The sequence below is a fragment of the Arachis duranensis genome, chromosome 6 (assembly GCF_000817695.3).
Source record: "Arachis duranensis cultivar V14167 chromosome 6, aradu.V14167.gnm2.J7QH, whole genome shotgun sequence".
In the NCBI taxonomy this organism is placed as follows: domain Eukaryota; kingdom Viridiplantae; phylum Streptophyta; class Magnoliopsida; order Fabales; family Fabaceae; genus Arachis; species Arachis duranensis.
The window spans coordinates 15104154-15124277 of record NC_029777.3 but is presented as its reverse complement, the minus strand read 5'-3'; the positions used below and the strand labels follow the sequence as shown (position 1 = coordinate 15124277).

General features: G+C 36.2%; 1 protein-coding gene across 1 annotated transcript; it reads right to left on the bottom strand.

Annotated features, from left to right (window-relative positions):
* Nucleotides 1-1441: 1441 nt before the first annotated feature.
* On the bottom strand, nt 1442-18642 carry LOC107493072 (protein SPIRRIG). Its single transcript, XM_052262964.1, has 19 exons — nt 18226-18642; nt 17658-17727; nt 17463-17548; nt 16744-16879; nt 16597-16653; nt 16058-16225; nt 15462-15653; nt 15312-15377; nt 14500-14614; nt 13088-14262; nt 12125-12824; nt 11936-12038; nt 10730-11838; nt 8997-10629; nt 5736-8792; nt 4607-4909; nt 4023-4329; nt 3819-3923; nt 1442-3141 (listed from the first exon to the last, which is right to left on the bottom strand). The coding sequence occupies exons 1-19, from the start codon at nt 18369-18371 to the stop codon at nt 1966-1968; spliced, it is 10704 nt and encodes a 3567-aa protein (XP_052118924.1). The 5' UTR covers nt 18372-18642; the 3' UTR covers nt 1442-1965.
* Nucleotides 18643-20124: the final 1482 nt, after the last annotated feature.

Sequence of the window (20124 nt, the reverse complement as noted above, 5' to 3'; positions counted from 1 at the left end):
TTCTATTTCGGAATAGAAGGTCACAGGACCTACAATTATTGAGTTCCGGAATAACTGAAAAGGAATAAAGACAGGGAGAGAGGGGGGTGGGGGGCGCTTGTGTTTAGAATTTCTATGCATTTTAAAATATTTGTTTTGTGAATAGGTACTGTCCTGTGTCTTTAGCGTCAATTCAATTCAATGCTATCCACACTTGACACTACTCATTCATTATCAATCAATAATATACAAGTAATCACGTACATGTAAGAGTGTATACATGTATGTCATTTTTTGCTTGCATGCGTTGTAAGGATGGTTAAGTTTTAGAGAAATTAAAGGTGATATAGGCTGAGAAGTCTGCTTCATAGGCCTGTAAGATATGGACAATCCAATTCATTAGTTTATGGCCACTTGGATTCATGCCTGCGGCGTCCCAATTTGAATCCATTTAATTTAATTTAATAATAATTTTGTGCTTCTTCATTCTTGATCAGTGATGAGCTTTTTGCAGTTGTTACACAAATAGCTTCAGATCTATCTATATGTACATTAATTCAGTTGTTTTTACTTACATAATTAGATATAAATGTAAAATTATTTTATAATGATAGTGTATTAAAATAAATTTTACTTTAAGATAAATTAAAGAATTTTACTAACATATATTTTAAAAAAACATATTGTAAAAATACCAAAAAAATTTACTAAAAGTTATTGAAAAGATAACTTCTTTACATTTCAAATACATTAAACACATAAAAAACGTTAAAAAAATTCTGTTATCATATTCTTAAAATATACTCTAAAAATACAAGATAGCTAAATTATATTAAAAAGTAATATAAATAATATTTTTCTAAATAAATTTGTTTGTCTGTATAATATTCATTGTACACTTAGAAAATAGTTATACCAATAATCGATCCAATCAGATATTAGATAACTTATTTAACAAGATAAATATTGATTGAATTATTTAAATCAAAACTAATTACTATAATATTTAAAAATATGATTTATTATTAATTATGCAATATACTTTTTCTTTTTTAAAAAAAAGAAGCACCATGTGATATCTTATCAGGCCTACATCTCTAATTTTCTTGTAAAGGTGATGGTGAAATACAAATATCTCCAACATAACACGCTGCATGACACATTTTCTTTTTAATAACCCATGTTGAGTGTACATAAAAAAATCAATCATTAAATCAATTATTTGTATAAAATATGTTCAAAAATAAAATATATATTAAAAATAAATTAAGTAACACATATTTATACATAAATATATATTAATTAATTTTTTATGTGCAGATAATATTTTAATTTTTAAAGCATTTATCACCTTACCTTTGTGAATCATTGTTTCCCGCAACTAGTGTGTTGTAGACCAAAGATCATGAGTTGAGTTCATCACTTATTATAATGTAAAAAATAATGAATGATCGAGAGCAAGATATTTCAATTTCTCCCTGTAGACCTCATTCTATTTCAGAGCATATCTTTCACTATACAAATTAGTCAACATGCTTTAAGGCTTGCCTCATATTTACATCGAAGTTCATCGTTACCCAAGAGTAAAGATGATAGTCAATGACCATGATATTTCATGAATAAATTACAAACAGCTGCATGAAATATCACAAGTATCATCTTTACTATTGGAAATATAAATACAACATACTTCTCTAACAATCAACTCATCCCCTGCGATGTTCCAATATCTACATGTTGATTCAATATTCTCTTTTCCCTTCTTCACAAAGCATCCTGCAATTTTTTCTAGACACGTGCTTCACCACAACCTCATGCATGCAGATTCAGTCCTTGGGATCGTTTCTTCTCTTTGTAAACCATGTTCATCAAACTACAATCCCAATTTAGCATTTTTGTTTTGCAATCAAGAGACGCTAAACCCAAGGTTATCATTCAACAATAATAGCTGGCTTAAAACCAGAGTTGGCAAGTTTATAACCAGTTTCACCCCTGATTCAACAAACCTCGCATACTCTCATTGGACAACGCCCAGGAAAGTAAATGCCCGCCAGAATCCCCACTCAACAACTGTTTCAGGTCACCAGAGAGGAGAAGGGAAGTAACAGGATGGTTATGAGACTTAAGAACTTTGCGTAAGACCAACCTGTATTCTGGTTCTGCACCTAAAATGGACAATCCAATCCCATCATCATCAGAAGATTTATCAGGGTTATAAGGGACAGAGCGGTGAATCATTTGCCACACCTTGACAGCTCCACTCTGATGGCCTGTTGCGTACCACCCCTTGTCCAACCAATCAGAGAACATACTGCAATTCACAGAGAGAATAGAATCAGATGGCAGTTGCGACGCGTTAATCATTGCCAGACAATCCCCGTTGATGCTCCATACTGCTAGAAGAACACCAGCAGCAGTAACAATTTCTCCTGTCAAGTCATTGAGAAAAATTGCAGAAACTGCTGCAGGGAATTCTGGGAGCTGCCGAACAAAGGACAGAGAGCTGAGATCCCATATAATAACAGTGCAGTCATCCGATCCACTCGCAATAAGCATGAAAGGCTGGCTAACTTGAATGCATGTGATTCTGGCTGTGTGAGCAAAAAGTGGCCTCTCCAATATCAAGTGCCGCAGGGCACGTGGCCCAAAGGCACTCATTCTCCAAACGTTAAGCAGGCCATCATCTGCCCCGGTAACAAGAATCTTGCCATCATGGCTTACAGCTGCACACTGAATCTGATTACCCCCATGTAAATTTTCGTGTGTCGAAAGAAGCCTGTCTTGATCATAGCTCATGAATCTCAAGCTACGATCAGGGAAACCCCAAGCAATATATGTCGTATATGTCATTGGTTTAAGCAAACTATTAGTTCTTGCTACCATAACTTTATCATTTTGAATAACAATTTGAGTGATAGGAGATGAACTTTTGCGTATCTCCTGTGAAACAAGATAAGTGGAATGTTTAAGGGGATGAGGAGGAAGCTTTCTGTCAGTTCGCCTTTTAACATGGGGCTTGATAAATAGTTGCTTTGGTGTCTGCCCGAAGTGATTAATTTGCGCTAAAATTGAAGCTTTCAATGCAGGATCTTTTACAGAGTCGATGTCCACACTTCCTTCATACGTATAATAATAAAACACATTCACAGATGCCTCCGCAGCCTATTAAACGAACAGGGAAACAACTTAGATATTAGGATTAAAGAATACAATAGAAATATTCCAGAAACATAACATGGAGGGGAAATAAAAACATTGAAAATTGACTCTCAGTCACCAGGCCATTTCCATGTTTCACTTTGGTCATCTTTATTTAAACAGCACAAAAATTTCCACATCTTTTAGCAAAGAATTTAATCAACAAATAAATAAATAACAGGTTAGAAATGACTACAAAACGTTAAAATCACAAATCAAGGCATATGGCTGCACACTTGCATGCAAAACACCGATGCAACCAAAATGCTAATAGTGCACATTAAGACAAAAAGGTACAGTGGATAAAAGAGTGACTTAAAATTAGGCAGAACATGGGATTGTGTTATAATAATGACAACAAAACTTTCTCCGCTTACATAAGAATGGCTAAAAGGACCAAACAAAGTGCAAGTGTAAATAATGTCTAGATCAGACTATCATAAAGCATAAATGTTTTTAATAAAGCGTAAAAACATCTTTGTCATGGAAATCCATCAGATCCATATCCGAGGACTAATCAGATTAGATCCTTCATTCCATATAAATAGGGGATTAGAGCAAGTGTGTCAGAATGAGAACTAAATGGCAACAATATAACTTCAACAACAACAAAAACAAAATAAAATAAATAACAATGCAACATGCAAATTTTCTGAGACGTAATCAGATTCAAGAGCTTCCCGATGCTTCACAATGAACTCTCTAGCACTGCCTTTGGCCCATGGAGGCAAGATAATGTCCCCAACCTGAAAGAAAACTATCATGATTAAATTCACTAGTCAAAACATCAGCACTTTGGCGCTCATACTCTTATAAAATACTTGTTATGATTTGGCTTGGATAACCTTCTCGCCAGATTGTTTTTCTCCTAAATCGAGATTGAACCGGTTCTCCAAAAACTCTGGCATGTAGAAAAATTCTGGAATCAATTCCTTCACATCAGATGTGTTTCCCTTTCCAGCAGCACTTAACCAAGTATCCCTTACACTATTGAAAAGACGATCAGCATGGTCAAACTGCCCCCCCTGAAGCTTTTGATTCTCTACACTGAATGGGGGCAGGCGAATAAGATAGAATAGGACAATTCCAGCACTAGAATAATGAGATCCATAGTGAAACTTGGGTATCTCTGGATCATCCCAGCTCTCGTATCTAATATAGAATGAGCACATTAATGTGAGAATGCCTTTTAATTTGGGTTGCTACACAAATAAGTTTCTTGAAAATGTAAAAGCTTTACAATTTGTATGTCTTATATATGTAATTGCAGGATGATCTCAATTTAATTCTGTTTATGTTCATAGATATTTGCTAGCATGCTTTTGGAACTCGGTGAAACAGCTAGCAAATTATTCCTAAGGTAATTTTATACACAATGAACAAGAAATTTCAACACAAGAAAATTATAAGAGCATGTGTAAGGGCCAACCTTTTTCTAAACTCATCTTCACCTTCAGGTGTCTGGCAACCCATTGGTTTATCAAGCCTGCGAAATGATTTTGGGTTGGACAAGTCTAGATTTTCACTCTCATAATCAGCAAGGATCCATGGAAAAACTGGATACTGTGTGAGATCACTATATCCACGTCCTGCCAGGGTGTTGAGATGCATGAGATACTGAAAATTGCTTATTTCTCCACTTTGCCACCTTTTTGAAAAGGACTTGGCCTTGAAAAGACGGCTACCTTCATTGCTTTCTTGTTTTGACAATCCTGAAATAGTCGTGTCCAACCTGACATGATGCAGACAAATAATTTCTTTTCCTTAAAAACAATAAATAAACATATACAAGCATCTAAGTAGATACATGAAAGCAAAGCTTAAAGGTATGGCATAACACCAAATCATCTTTAGAAAGACTAGTGCAGGAGATATTGCACATTTCATGTCCTCACATTTGAAAGCTGACTTGCAAGAATTTTTCAAAATTCTACCCTTTTATTTTAAGTTTTGGTCCTTATTCTTGGGAATGGATAATTGTGTTCTGCTATTCTCCTTGATTTACACACCCAGCGAACAGCATGTGTGCTCTATTTAAAATCCTTTTCTCTATTTGAGCTTAGCCATTGCTCTCCACACCTATAATTTTCTTTTCTTTCCTCTTGGGTTCTTGAATCTGATCAATATCCTTATTACTATTTTTCTAACAGAAATCTCTTCATCCATATTCCACAATGGTTTGAAAAACAAATGAATTATAGTATACGAAAAGATAAAATAAATAAAATGTGTATTTAAATAATTGCAATATGCTCAAGAGTTTTACAATGCAAGGCATGGGCTACTCAATAGCATCCAATGTAAAATAGGCTTCAATGCTTCAAATGCCAAATGAGCCCAAGAAATCTGAATAAAATACTCTGTAAATTATTCAATCTTTCAAACTAACCTGATATTATGCTAAATGAACACACACATACACAGAGGTCATAGATAGTAGATATAAGCAATAATTCCAAAAGGAAAAATATCACCAGCATTTTCTTGATCAACTGGGAAAAAGAATTGACGACAACAGTTTAAAATCTAAAAGAAAATATTTACAGGATTTATCTTACATGCTATTCCGAGGCAAATTCATGGAAATTAGGTTTTTAAATACTTCTTCCCTCTCTTTCTTGTGAAAAACCAAGAGATCATTGCATCCATCCATGCTGAATATTTCAATAGCAACAGGACGAAGCTGGTAATCACGCTTCAACATCTCATGAACACTATCAAGCTTCCACATGCGCCAAGGGTGAGGTAAACTCACATTGCTGTGTACTTTCTCCTTTCCCCATGCACCACCATGGTAGGCCCATGCCCTTCGTCCAACACATGACTTAGCTGTTGTGCTCCGTGACAAATTTGATTTCAATTGGAAATCTGAACTGCCAGTATTGTCTTTCTTAACACCCAAAGCTTGATCAATGACTGAAAGTTCATCTTCACATTTCTTCTCACAGAAGCACCCAGAGTCATCAACAAAGAAATTTTCAATAACATACAAACATAATTCACCTATCAAGAATATACCATCATGTTTGTCAAGTCCTATAACCCGTTCACAGTTATATTTATAGCGTATTTTCTCAAATGGTCCCAGAAAAGGCCTAATTAAGTAATCACCATCATTATGCTGTTCTTTATCATATATATCATCTGGTATCTCAACCACATCAGCTTTCAAGGTAGAAGATTGCATTGCTGATCCAATATCAGATCTTGCTGGTGTTCTTTCTTCTATTGGGACTGATACTACACTAGCCTTGGCACTAATGTCAAGTGCAGAATGGAGGCTAGTTTCATTCATACTGCTAGCTTTGTCATCCATCCACTCATGCCTGTCGGAAACTATGTCATCGGCATGATCCAACTTATTAAAGAAAGGTTCATTGAACAGCTTGTTATCCAGACCATTTTGTCTGACCCCATCAGTCAGAAATTGAAAATTAGTTTCAGAATCTGAATCAGACGCCTCGAGGCCATTTTCAATTTGCACTTTAGACAGTTCTGCTTCCTCGATTTCAAACTGTCCACCAAGATCATCTTGAATGGTATCGATTTTTCGTTTGTAGCGCTCAAGTTTTTTTCGCATTCGGTATGGACCTTCAATAGGACAAAGCTGCCACTGTGGTTCTTCTGCCAATGAGGATTTACTGAGCTGGAATATCCCTCGTTCATGCACAAGTTGATGGAGATGGTACTGCCACTCACTTTCAGCATGCAGGACCCATCCATACTTGTCTTGCCTTACAATTCTCAATTCAGTAGACATTGCATCACGAACTGCATCCAATGCATATCTTCGCTCCTTTACTTGCTCCCAGTGTCTTAAATCCAGTTTTGAAGCTTCCCGAGATTTTTTCCCTACTTCCCTTTTACGACGACCTTCCATGCTTTTGATTTTCACTCCTGGAAACTTTGCTGACGCAGCAATATACTGCACCCACATTTTTGCAGCACACTGCTCCAACACTTTATTTACAATCTGTTTAGCATTGTGATACCACTCAAAAAATTCTGATGAACCTGTGGTCAATAATTTATCAAAACCTCCATGAAGTACATCAAGGCGCTGTCCTAGACTAGGCTTAACAACAAGCAAGTCTCCTAAGGCAGTCCTCCTATGTGCCAAAAGGTACTTGATCAAATCAACGGCAATATCCTGTACATTCGGTCTTTTATCACCGATAAGAGATATCAAATTCACACATAGACAGCTGTTAAAATCTGTATCAATATTGCATGGACAGAATATAATTCTTCTATTAGCAAACAATAATTGCAAGAATGTGCTGATGTCAATTCCCAAGTCATCTCGAGGAGAAGTAGCGGACATTCTCTTTTTTGTTTCATTTGGTATACCCAAGTGTGAAACGAGTTCATCCTCTCCTATACAGATTAAGAACGATGGAAGGAAGCAATATGATATGATTCGATTAGTGTTCTTAAGAATTGAATGAATATAGGCCTCAAGTTGCTTAGTTCCTCTAGCAATCGATAAGAGTCCCCTTCCCCCAGAAGAAGCTTCAATTCTACCATCTTTGTTTGCCAATTGCAGCATTGACAGCAAGAACTCGAGAGTTTTTAGCACCCCTGAAGGCTGAGGAAAAGCACCCATGTATACACGATCTACTATCATCCAGCACAAAGCATCCAAGTTCGAGGACCAGCGAATCTTATCCAATTTGTTTTCATCTTCTTCGTCATCACGCAGCAATTGCCTTTCAAGGAAGTTCATAAATCTGCTAAGGCACAGGCCCTGGAAGACTAACATAGATTCACCATCAACATTCAAAGGAACACTTTCCAAGATGTTCTCTATGACTTGGGATGCTTTCACCTGCTCTGTCACAAAATCAGAAAGAACTTCAGCAATAAAATCTAAAACAGCTGTTGCTCCTGCAATACATGGACCACCACCATAGCCAGCATCATTTATATCCAAAAGCACCTTTGAGGTAATAGCAAATGAAGCATTGGTGGCAGATGGACCATAAGAACTAGACTTTGGCTCTGAAGATGGATCAAAATACCCAACAGACGTGGAAGATCCAAAAGAAAGTGAGGGTGATAAAACAGATTTTGTTTCATTATGGCTTGCATTTCCCAGCCAGGATGTCAATGCAATAACTCGTGATGAAGAAGGTGTAAGAATTCTAGAGCTGGACCTTTCTGATAAAGCAGGAGAATCAGGCATGGAAAAGGATGCATAACTCTGGCAATCTGTTGAAGATAGAACCTCTAAATTGGACTTGGCACTGCGGAAACTGAACTTGTTCGCACTGAAGGCAGTAGATACTTGATCAGCATTATCACCATCAAAGCTCTGAATACTTTGAACATCTTCATGAATAGATTTATTTGACTCCAGCTCAGATGCAGTAACATTATTCCCTGATATCTCACCAATCATAGAATTTCTTGGTGCAGCTATTTCATTGGAACTAGTACTTAACTGCACAAGAGGAATGCTACCAATTCTAGTGGAGGTATTAACAGACTGATCCTGCTCGAGAGGTAAGCTAGAAAATGTATTCTGTGAATTGCAAGTATCATCACCTTCGTTCGTTGTTTTCTCTTCTGACACCGCAGAGAGTTCTTTTGCCATTTTAACAGCATGTGCAGCCCTGTAAGTCATACAAGATTTGGTTCAATATAAAAGAATCTATTTTCAGTTGGACAGTGATACCAGCAACACAAACTTACAAAAGTCAATAAGTAGTTAATCAGAATATGATTACAGTCCACAGGTAGGAAATTGAACAGATGTAACTGAAGAACAATAGAACAAACCCAAAAGAAGATAAAGGAAAATTCATCTCGGAACTAACCTCGCACAAGAAAAATATAAGTCAATGCTGCTTTCTAGAAACTCGGCACGTCTACAAACAGCAGTAAAGGGGCGACACATCTTGGCAAGATCAACCATAAACCGAAGAACTGAAGTTGCAGCTGCAGGGGCTGATGCCTCTCCACCAATAAGGCGAGCAGCGTATGTCTTGTGCATCAGAGCTTCCCCCTGAAGCTCACCAGCCGTGTCTGCATTTCCTTCCACAAGCTCAGCTACAAGGCAAAGATCCCCTGTTTGATGAGCAAGCATTGACTGCATGCTTATTCTATCAAAAGTAGATTTTGCCATAGCAATTGCACAGTCCAATAATTCAATGAATTTTAGTTCTGCGTGATCTCCATCATGTGGGATAAGAGCATGAAAGTCCAACATGCGGACCTCTGGTAACCTAGGATAAACTGGCTTGCCAAATATCAAACAGAAGAGAATATAATAGATGTCTGGAGAATCATAGAAACTTCGAAGCACCCGAGCCAATCCTTGATAACCTCCGCTGGTACGAAATTTAAGTGAAAATGTCGGAGAGGAAGTAAGGCAGACACCAAGTAGAGTCATAACCCATCTCATACTTGTGGGATGAAGTGCTTCATCAAGAAAATAAGTAATTAACTTAGAAGAAACAAGCTTATGCCACTGCTCGAGCAAATCTTCTGATTTTATAGTCACTTGTAGATCAATTAGCATTTCTAGCAACATATTTCTGACAATTACATGTTTCCCCATTGACTCTCTCATAATTGGAAGCCGTGGAGCCAAACCAGGTGGATCAAATGTCATAATGACAAATCTAACCACATTTTCAAGTTCAGAAGATAGAAAACCATCTTCTAAAATCACCCCAAGCAATTCAACCAACTTCTCCAGGACAGGAACTTCAACATCACCCCTTTGTAAAGTCACTAGTAAATGCTGAACGAGGTTCATTTGTCGCAAAATGGTAAGATTATGATTTTTGTACCAGTGCATGCACACTAAATGTTCAATAAATCCCAGTATTGAAATCTGGATTGAAACTGGGGCTGCTACCCATAATGTCCAATCTAACAAGACATGTTCAACCATGTCTACATTTGACAAGACAAGGCAATTTGAAGTTTCAACAACAATATCAACATTTTCCAGCTCTGAAATATGACTAAATGAATCCTTCTGTACAGAAAAATCATCCAAGTCTCCATCAGATCCAACTGAAGAATTATCGTCTAACTTTGATAAATAATGTTCCTCAAGATTGTTTTCCTGTAGAGAGGCAGTAGGAGACACTTTCGACTGAGTATTTTCCAACTTCTTTGGTTCAGAGAATGAAGCTTCACAAGCAGCAACCTGAAAGAATATCTCTAGACATTTTATGTCAAATAATGACATCCTACGATGTAGAAAAAGAGCAAGCAAATGGTATCCCCTATATGTTTGCATGTCCTTTAGATTTTGTGGGTTTTGATGAAGTGCACAGGCAAGCAATGTAAGGGCCATATGAAGCATATCTCTAGTTTCTGCAGCTTCAACAAGTGCAAGAACTAGTGACATCCCACCAAGAGGGCGAATTGTCTCCCCAATAACCTTTTGCTTGCATATATAAATGTCTCCATAGAGACGTCCAAAGCGTGGAATACCTGCAACCTCAAAAACGAAAATAAAAATAAGATTGAAAAGACAGCTCAAATAGGAGAAAGAAAAGAAAAGAAATATGCAACAGTTTCTAATTTTAGTTACCTCCAATAGGAGAAGCAGCTGCAGACACAGGATCAACCAGATTGAGCATTGAAAAATTACCCAATGATCGAATAAATTCTGTAGAAGTTCCATCAAATGCAAAAATAAGTTTCTTTCCTGAGAGTTGCAGAGAAAGGTTTCCAAGTCTATCCAGATCCCAGACAATTCCACTCCCATCAGCCTGCAAATCTCCCTGCTTGCTAGTAGCATCATGTCTCTGCCCATTAGTAGCCAAAGTCAAATCCGCATCTAAAGACTCCAAGATGGCCATACTACCACCTCCACAGGCCTGGTTAGGTACAAACTGCAGAAGATTTGTGTCCTGAAAGAGACCCCTATAGCCTCTACCAAGTATGTACATAAAACAAATACATCCAGGTGTAAGCACTTCCTCAAAAAGATAGCAAGAGCGTAATTTCCACATCAAGTTACTAACACTAGCATTACCAACTGAAGTCCCAATAGTGACTTGCAATGGTTTACCCACTGGAGATGGTGAATATCCTAATTTCTCAGTGTGTTTTAGCTTTCCGTTCAGATATACACATGCAACACTAGCTTGGAAGAGCCCAGCAAGAGCATTTGGCTTGCTATGGATGACTGCAAGGTGATGCCACCTTCCTTCTTCAAATTCTATACAAGAAAATGAAAAGAAGCAAGAATTACTTGTTGCAAGAGTTAAAACACCATCCTCCTGGAGATAAAGTTGAGCATAGGTTGTATTTTCATTGTTAGCATCACAAACAGAAAAAATCCTTAACATATGCCGCTCGTGCAATCCATTAGAGCCAGATCGCTTCTTTGAAGGGACTGGTTTTGAAAGGTCCGTGTCTTTTGATTGTGATTTCAATAGGTTCCGAAACTGGAGCCAACAAACAAATGAATAACCAGCAGCAGGAGGCCATAATCTTTCACCCAGGGAAACCTTAATGGCAGCATGCCCAACTTTGTTCATGTTCATCTCCACAAATGGTGCTAGAGAAACATTCTCAGAGGCCATATCTTCCATCAGAATTAATTTCTCCATTGTTTCAGTTATGGGACCTGCATTTTTTGGCCTCATTTGCAGAACATATCGCACAAGCATACGTAGTTCAGAAGCAGATAGCCTAATTAACAAAAATTATGCCTCATTGACATTTAAACAAGGGAGCACATTAAAAGCATTACAACTCTTATATTACAGTAATTGAATATGAACGTTACCTGTAGGAACCAAGTACTTCCACTATCTTTAATGCATAAGAAAGAAATGGAGACGAATGTGTAAGATAAGGGTAAATGGTCTCCAGCAAAATTTCCAAACAACCTATAGATATCAGAAAAAAACGTGGAAGAAACACCACTATACAATCATGGAGAATTGTAAACTAAAAGTTTAAGAAATTTGCATACCTATAGAGGTAAGGTTTTCCTGATTGAAGAGACTGGCACGAGCAAGCTTTTCAATTAACTCTAACATTTTTAACTGAATTGTGGGAGTAAAGAGTAACAATGATCGAATCAAAACTCTAATACCACCGGCATTGTAAACTCGCTCTTTATCAGGATTAATAGGACCCGATGGAGTCATTAGTAGATTATGAGACAACCCATTGTCAATATCATTTGATTTTGTGAAACCCTCAGATGTCCAGAATGGTGGAATCAGTATTTCAAGTGCAAGTTCCAACATTAACTGAATGACTTGTTTCTCATGCTCCACACAAATTAAGCCAGACTCAGAAAGAAGATCTAAGAAAGTCTGTGAAGATAAAACAGCATGCAACTTCATCCTATTTACAGCATTGTCAGATACACCAGCAGCTACAAGACGCAACAGATATGCAAGTGCCTTAATGTAAACATTCAATTTTGAATGGTCCAATTCCACACCCTCACATTGGATGGCATGAAGTGTGGTAAGCAAAAGAGAAAATCCAGAAGCTTCTCCAAAAACCTTTTGAGCAGAGTGATTAACTCCAAGCATTCGCCACAAAGCTCCCATAGTGTCACATTTTGCATCAAGGGAAAGTCGGTATTGGGACCCTGAAGCACTGGTCACCATTCCACTTTTTAGAATTTCAACCAACTCACCTAATTCTTCAGGATGAGCCTGGTGTATAAGTTATGAACAGATAGTCATCATAGCTATATCAAATTAAGAAAAAAAACAATTTAATAGTACAATAATGTTGTAGGCATGATTCATCCTGAGACTTCTAAGACATCCAATTCATTTTCTTATCTGATTATAGCACTTATAGCAAGATTGTTGATGTCAAACCCTAGCCAAATTTTCAAATCAGAAATATTGGCAAGAAACAAAAACGTAAGCCAATGTTGACATAATAATAAAAACAAAAATTGCCAGGAAACCTGTGAAATATCTTCAATTATGAGACAAGACAATATCCTGAGGACTCCTGGACGATGTAGATCAGACACTAGGAAAGGAAGTATAACAGTCACACCATTAGCTGAGCGAAATGAAGCTTGATTAGCCTCAGATTTCTTCAATAAAGATACCATGCAGTCCCAGGCAACAGCCACTGTAGCCTCAGCTTCAAAAATAGGGAACTTTGCAGCACCAGACTCCTTAAACTTGGGTGAAGTGATAACATCCTGACTGTCCAGAGAATTTTGGAGGCTACTAGAGCTATTTTCCTTTTCGAACAGATTGGTTTTAGTACGCTGTTGATGGGGACCAAAAGTCTTATGTTGCTTCAAATCATCTAATAGAACTTCCAATACACCAACTTCACGCAGAACTTTCTTATACTGTTGATCAAAGGACAAGAGTTTTACAAAGAAAGAAAGTATTGTCTGCTTCAATTCTGATGTTATTGGTTGCTGAAATAAACAGCAAAGTGAAAGCAACTCTTGCTCAGGAACACAATTTACAACACTCACAGCATACTCAAGAATTTTCAAGATTATCTCTTGCAAAGAAGAAGGAAAATCAGCCATATTAAGGATTAAAAGGGGAACAGTTCGCAATTGCTGACACAATTTATAGTTTTCTATATGGCCTGAAAAAATCTTAAACAATCTATGTAATACTTCGGCCTGCAGTTCCTGGCTATTAGCTTTGAGCAAAATCTCTTGTAGTGTCTGGACTGCTTCAAGATCCTTAATTTTACCATCATCCTTCTCCCATAGTTCATCTCCAGGCCAATCATAAGATAATGCATTGCTTCTGCTACGACTACTACCCTTGGTTTGAAAAGATTTAAAGCCCTTGCCTCCATAAGAATGTGGAGACTCATTTGGCCCTGTTTGAGCTAGCGTAACAAGAACATCTAGCAACCTAGATAATGTGGGTGAAAGGCATTGAACTGACTGAAGGGAGGAATTTTCTTGTTCACAGAAACTTTCTCCTGTGCTACCTTGGAACCCATCTGAAGGAATATCTTCATCATTAGACATATTAGAATTAGAAGAATAAAGGTGTTGACTATTTGTCATGTTCGAAACAGTTAGTGCAAATTGAACAAGGAATTGATATCCATGGGCATCATAAACATCCTCCTGCAGTCTGACACCACCAGCCTCTGCAAATAAAATATAAGGTATCAGAACTAGCCACATGCAATTCATATTGGGGTGGCTAAACAAGTAAACATAAAGCCTTGACAACTTAAACCAGATTTTAGACCATGATAATTGCTACTAATACATCTATGGAAACCCCAGTCATTCTGTTTCTTTGTTTTTCTTCTTTTTTTCCTTTCGTCTTTTTTTGTGAAACATATTAAAATGGAAAACCAAAAATATGAACAGTAAATTACCAGGTCTATACGACAATGCCACACATGCAAGTAACAAATCAACAATGCCCATGGTATATGCAGAATCACCACTACGAGGATCAAATTCTTTCACAGCCAATAAAAGAATTTCTATCTGCTTGGAAGAAAGATAAATGACAAGATATTACTATCAATAAAGTAATCATCAACAATATAAGCCATTATCAATATTGTATTAGTATCATGCTAGAACAATGATATTGTACTTAAACCCCCTTTTGGCATAAAATTGATATTTCTTAAACACTTCAAACACTAATTTTAATGAGCAAAAAGAGCATCATAGCATCATCAGCCAACACAATCAGTGAGACAAGATATTTCAGACTCTACACCAAAGCTAGCCTCCCTTGGCAAGTATGAATCATTTATTTTGGATTTTTGGTACTATATTTGGCTTTTTATTTCCTTTTGTTTCTATTTTTTGTGCAGGATGGATCACCACCACCAATGTCCTCTAATTGGGTCATCCACATGGATCAATAGAAGCAATTCCTTTCATATTAAGATTTCAAGAGAAAGTAGCCACAAGGGCACCCATGTAGCAGTAATCAAATCCCAGAAATACACCAACACCAGCCAAGAGCCAGAAAGCACAAAAGCTTCTGTTCTGGGAAAATAAAATAATGTACCATTTCAAATGAGCCCATCATTCTCCTTAGAATTGGCTTATGCAAGTACTGGGGGGAAGTTGGAAACATTGCAAAAAAATAAAACAGTGCTCATAGTTACTAGTGGGATAACCCTCTTCTACTTACAAAAGAAAGTTGATTGAAAGCTAGCAATTATACCAGATGATGCTCTCGGATGTACTTGGCTGTGCTTCCATTGTCATTATCCAGAAGAAGACCAAGTATCTAAAATTATACAAGCAACAACATGAATATGCTACAAACAAAACCAGATCAAACTACAATATTCATAAAACATTTTTGGAGCACCTGCATAGCATGTCTATGAAGTTGAATACAATGCAATGGAAGAAGTCCTTCCTTGTAGCGAGAGAAAACTATCAAAGACCCATTGGACACCATTTGAAAAAGTAACAGAAGTGAGTCATCCTCTATCAAATTCTGTGCTGCTGATGGATGGCTTGCTAGTGCCTTCATGATGTGCACAACACTTCCCTCTACCTGCATAAGTAAAACAGTTTGAATGGGAAATATTTACAAAATAGCTTGAAAACCCACTTCATGGAAAAGAGTACAAGACACTGGCTGTTGTTGCTGATGCAAAAATGACATGCACAAGTATAACCCCCTGAGGACCCCTATTATTCACAAATAAATCAAGCTTTTCCAAAAAAAGGTTTGGGCTAAGGATATATAGAGACACAGATTATTAGATAACAGCAATAGGAACTTAAAATCTTTAATCAAATTTCATCACATAATTTATCAAAAGTCTTCACAGCTAAGGTTGTCACCAACAGAGTAAGAAAATATTCCATTTCCAAGCCTCAAGCATCTGGCATGCAATGCAATGAACATGCGGACAAACAAACATAAACGTATGCATAGCAGGGAGAGAAAGGAACCTCAAGCTGGCGAACTTGCCCAACCTCGCCACTATCACATTTTTGCAATTCTGATGGCCCTTCAGCATTTGATTGTTGAAAGGGTATATCAGGGTCTAAAAAAGTGCTGAGAATATGAACAAGAGAGCAGAATATCCCAGAGTCGAGCAAAGATTGCTTGTCAAGAGGCTGAAAAAAAATATATATACAGGTTAACACTGCTGCTTAGTTCTTGTAAGGAAAAATACATTCTACAATAACCAGAACACTGAAAGATGGCTAAAATTTTAATTTAAATACTGTCTGCTTTTTCTTTGAGCAAAACTTTTGATTCCCCTCATTTGACTGAATGAGTCGACACTCTTCACAATAGGGAATAAATGTAATCTGTGGCTTTTTAAATAGCCATTTCTAAAGTAAATCATTAATTATTAAAGCATGACAACCCAAGATCTCCTTTCACCAATATTAACAAAAGCTGAGAATTTCATCAAAGCACAAAATAAGCATCAATTGAAAACAAACATGCATGGTTTCTGTCAAAATTTTGAGAAGCATACCCCAGATACTAGGATTTCCAATGCAGACAATAAATTTGCTCCAGTGCTAATGTCCTTCTACACATAAGGGTAGCATAGTGAATTTTTAAAATAAATAATTAACTAAAGAAAAGGGCCACAATATTTCAAGCAACATCTAAGTCAAACCTTTGTGGCTTCAGAGAAATACTTTAAAACTTGAGTAACATCTAGAGATCTTTTTCTACTGCTGACTTTTAGCTTTTCTATATCTGTTACAAATGCTCTTCCAACAACAAAAGAGAATATATGGGCTTCAACTAACCTGTGCACCAACAACATCAAAAATCAGTTATCACACTCTAATCATGAAAATCTATAAGAAATTTTAGATTCAAAAAGCATTGCAAATATATATATATAGGCAGGAAATATATTATCACATAAAGTTTTTCTCAATATCATTGGAGAAAGAAATAGGAAACCACAAATAAACTCTTAAGTACTCAAATTTATCTTTGTAATATTATATATTTAAATTTACTCATAAAAGAATGCAAATGTAAATACTTCATCTTCTCCAACAGCAACAACAACATAACAAACTTCGTAGTTAAGCACGTCTAGTATCTTATTGTTTAAGTTATGTCGATCAAATATAAGCCTTTTCACGTTCATCAATGCTTACATATGTACAGCTAAAAGCATAAGTAGCATTACTGTACTATGCACCAGAAGAGGGAAAACTAACAGTAATATGAGCTTCCAGTTAAACATTTTATGTGTGTAGTGTGCCTAACACAAACCCATAGTAACTAGCAACTCATCACAAGTTACCCTACCGCAAATAAAATAAGGCAGGTATAATACAGGAATACAATGAAGCAAAGAAGAAAATGTTTTGTTACCTGGTAAGTAAATGAGCTAAGTTAGAATGCTGCTTTACTAATCTACAAAAGATATCTACACAAGAATTCAAGGCGGCTTCCTTTTTCTGCAAGTAAACAAGGAAGGATTAGCAACTCATCATTTACCGTAACATATAATACTAGATGAAATATCCACTAAACCATCGGAGAAACTAGACAAGGACAAGTAAGAACCTTCTCAGAGCTGGATGACCGAAATGCATCCCAAGATCTCTTGAATTCCAATTCCAGTTCATGCCTTTCCCTGATTTGAAGGTTGAAAGATCATGATCACAGGTACACCACAATCAATGCATGGAACTCATTGAAATTATAGCCCAAAAAAAAAAAAAAAAGAAAAAGCAGGACCTGATCTAAACTCTGTCTAGACTACTACATGATCATAAAATTTGACATCTTTGTAAGCATCAAGCAATGCACGGATTTCTTAAGTTAATAATTGGCGCATTTAAATTAAACTTAAAGCATTTGGTGAAGTCTTATGCTCGAATATCAAAATTTACAGGCGGATCCACAAATGGAGCTAAATCCACAAAGCAGATGTAGCTAAGCTTCGATAACTGAAAGAGTAAAAACCCTACTTGCAAAAATAAAGCAGTGCAAAAACTTTGATATTACTAGCATTTGAAAGAGAAAACCTGAAAAGTAGCTAAACAGTCGCTGACATTGAAAAATAGGAACGACGAGAATTGAAAGGAAATGGAATGAGTGAATGAGAAGAGAGAAGAAAAGGTGAATGAACCTGGAAGCAGGAGATGAAGAGGAAGAAGAAGAGGCATTGGCATCGCGAAAAGTAGGGGAAGAAGCGGAGGAAGAAGAATGAAGTGGCGGTTGTTGAGTGAGACCAACCCTGTCTTTGATGTCCTTAAGCAATGTCACCCATTTCATCCTCGTCTTCCCCCAATTTTTTTCAGATTATGCATGAAAATGCATCGATGACAATGGTGGCATCAATTAATCATAGAAGAAAGATCTAATTCTTAAATTAGTTTCTTTTTTTTCTTTTCAGGTTTTCAAGATTCGTGTTTGATGTTCGTGTGTTCCTCTGGAAAAGAAGAGAGAAAGAAAATGAATTGAGAAATAAAAGAATGAGAGAAAGGGTTTGTTTGTGTTTTCTTCTGCCTGCGACTCTGCGTCTTACGTGATTGATTATTTTGGAACTTGTTTCTTCGCTCCGTAATCTGCCGCGGAAAATAACATTATTATACTTTATGTTAGTTATAGCTTAATTAACATTAATTAATTTATGATCACTTTTCACACACGTCAGCATCGAATCTAGATTCTACTTTTTAAGATTTTGTTCATGTTAATAACAAAAAGTTAGAGAATATAATAGAGATTCGCGTGTAGTAACTTTTATGTGAAATTTATAATTAAAAATTATTAAATTATTTAATAATATTTAATTATTAATTTTATATAAAAATAATTGCATAATAATTTTTGAATATTTACAAAAAAAAATTTAAAAACCAACATTTTTATTAAAATTTGACATAATATATGTATTGCTGCTATTAGAAGGCTTTACACAAATAAATATATAATATATATTTAACAAGTGAGGCTACATAATTAACAATTTATTATTAAGAGAATGATTAGAATTAAATTAGATCAATTAGTATCATTTGTATTTATATAGCGTATTTATATATTAATGGTAGGATTTTATGTTTTTATTATTTTGATTCTACTAGCAACTATATATACCCTTTGTATATTATTTTTTCTTCGCAGTCAATAATATACTCTTTAGATTACTCTCTCAATCTCTTGTTTCTAACATGGTATCAAGAGTTTAGGTTATTTTTTTTTTTCAGAAACAATTAGTTTCTAGCTATTTTATTTTACTCACCGGCAGTACTTTGTCCTCAGTTTTAAACTTCTTCCCGACGCCTTGGTTCGTTACCGCCACCACCCTCGCCTTCTCCTCGTTGTAAGCTTTCCAACGCTACTGGAATCATCGCCGGCTTGATGCTTGTTTATAGTTTACCCTTATTCACATCACTTATTTCATGCAATGAGATTGTAGAGTTGTGAAATTAGATCGAAAACTTACCTAGTGACATATTTTTGAGTTTTGTAAAGCTTTGTAGGCCATATTTGCTATGTGATTGATTTCCACTTCTATTTTCTTTTTCCTAAGTTCCATAGCATCCATGTGTTTCACCTCTATGTCACTTAGGTGTTGCAACAACTTTAATATGTGTCATTGATTGTGGTGTAAGTTTCATATACCATTATGTTCATTAAGTTCACTTACACATCAATCAATGTCCATGCATTATCTAATTTCACAATTGCTTGATTTTTGCTTGAATGCTTTTATACTTCTTCACTACTTGTTTGGTTGCCTTAATCTACAAGTCTTTTAAAGTATCTCAAGCACACTAGAATGAGTGAAGTGCATGTTTTCTTTTGTGTAATTGTGACATAACTTTTTGTACTAGTGTGTGTATTCTAAACCGCGCGCAATTTTAGAACCCACACACCTATCTCTCATTAATGTCACACCAATTCACCCACTCAATTATAGTGATCTACCTCATTCCAACAATTCACGCTTCCTTGCTTTTGTATTTTCTCATCTTACGGTGTTTATTTTGTTCTTCATGATTGATGCACCATAAGCAAA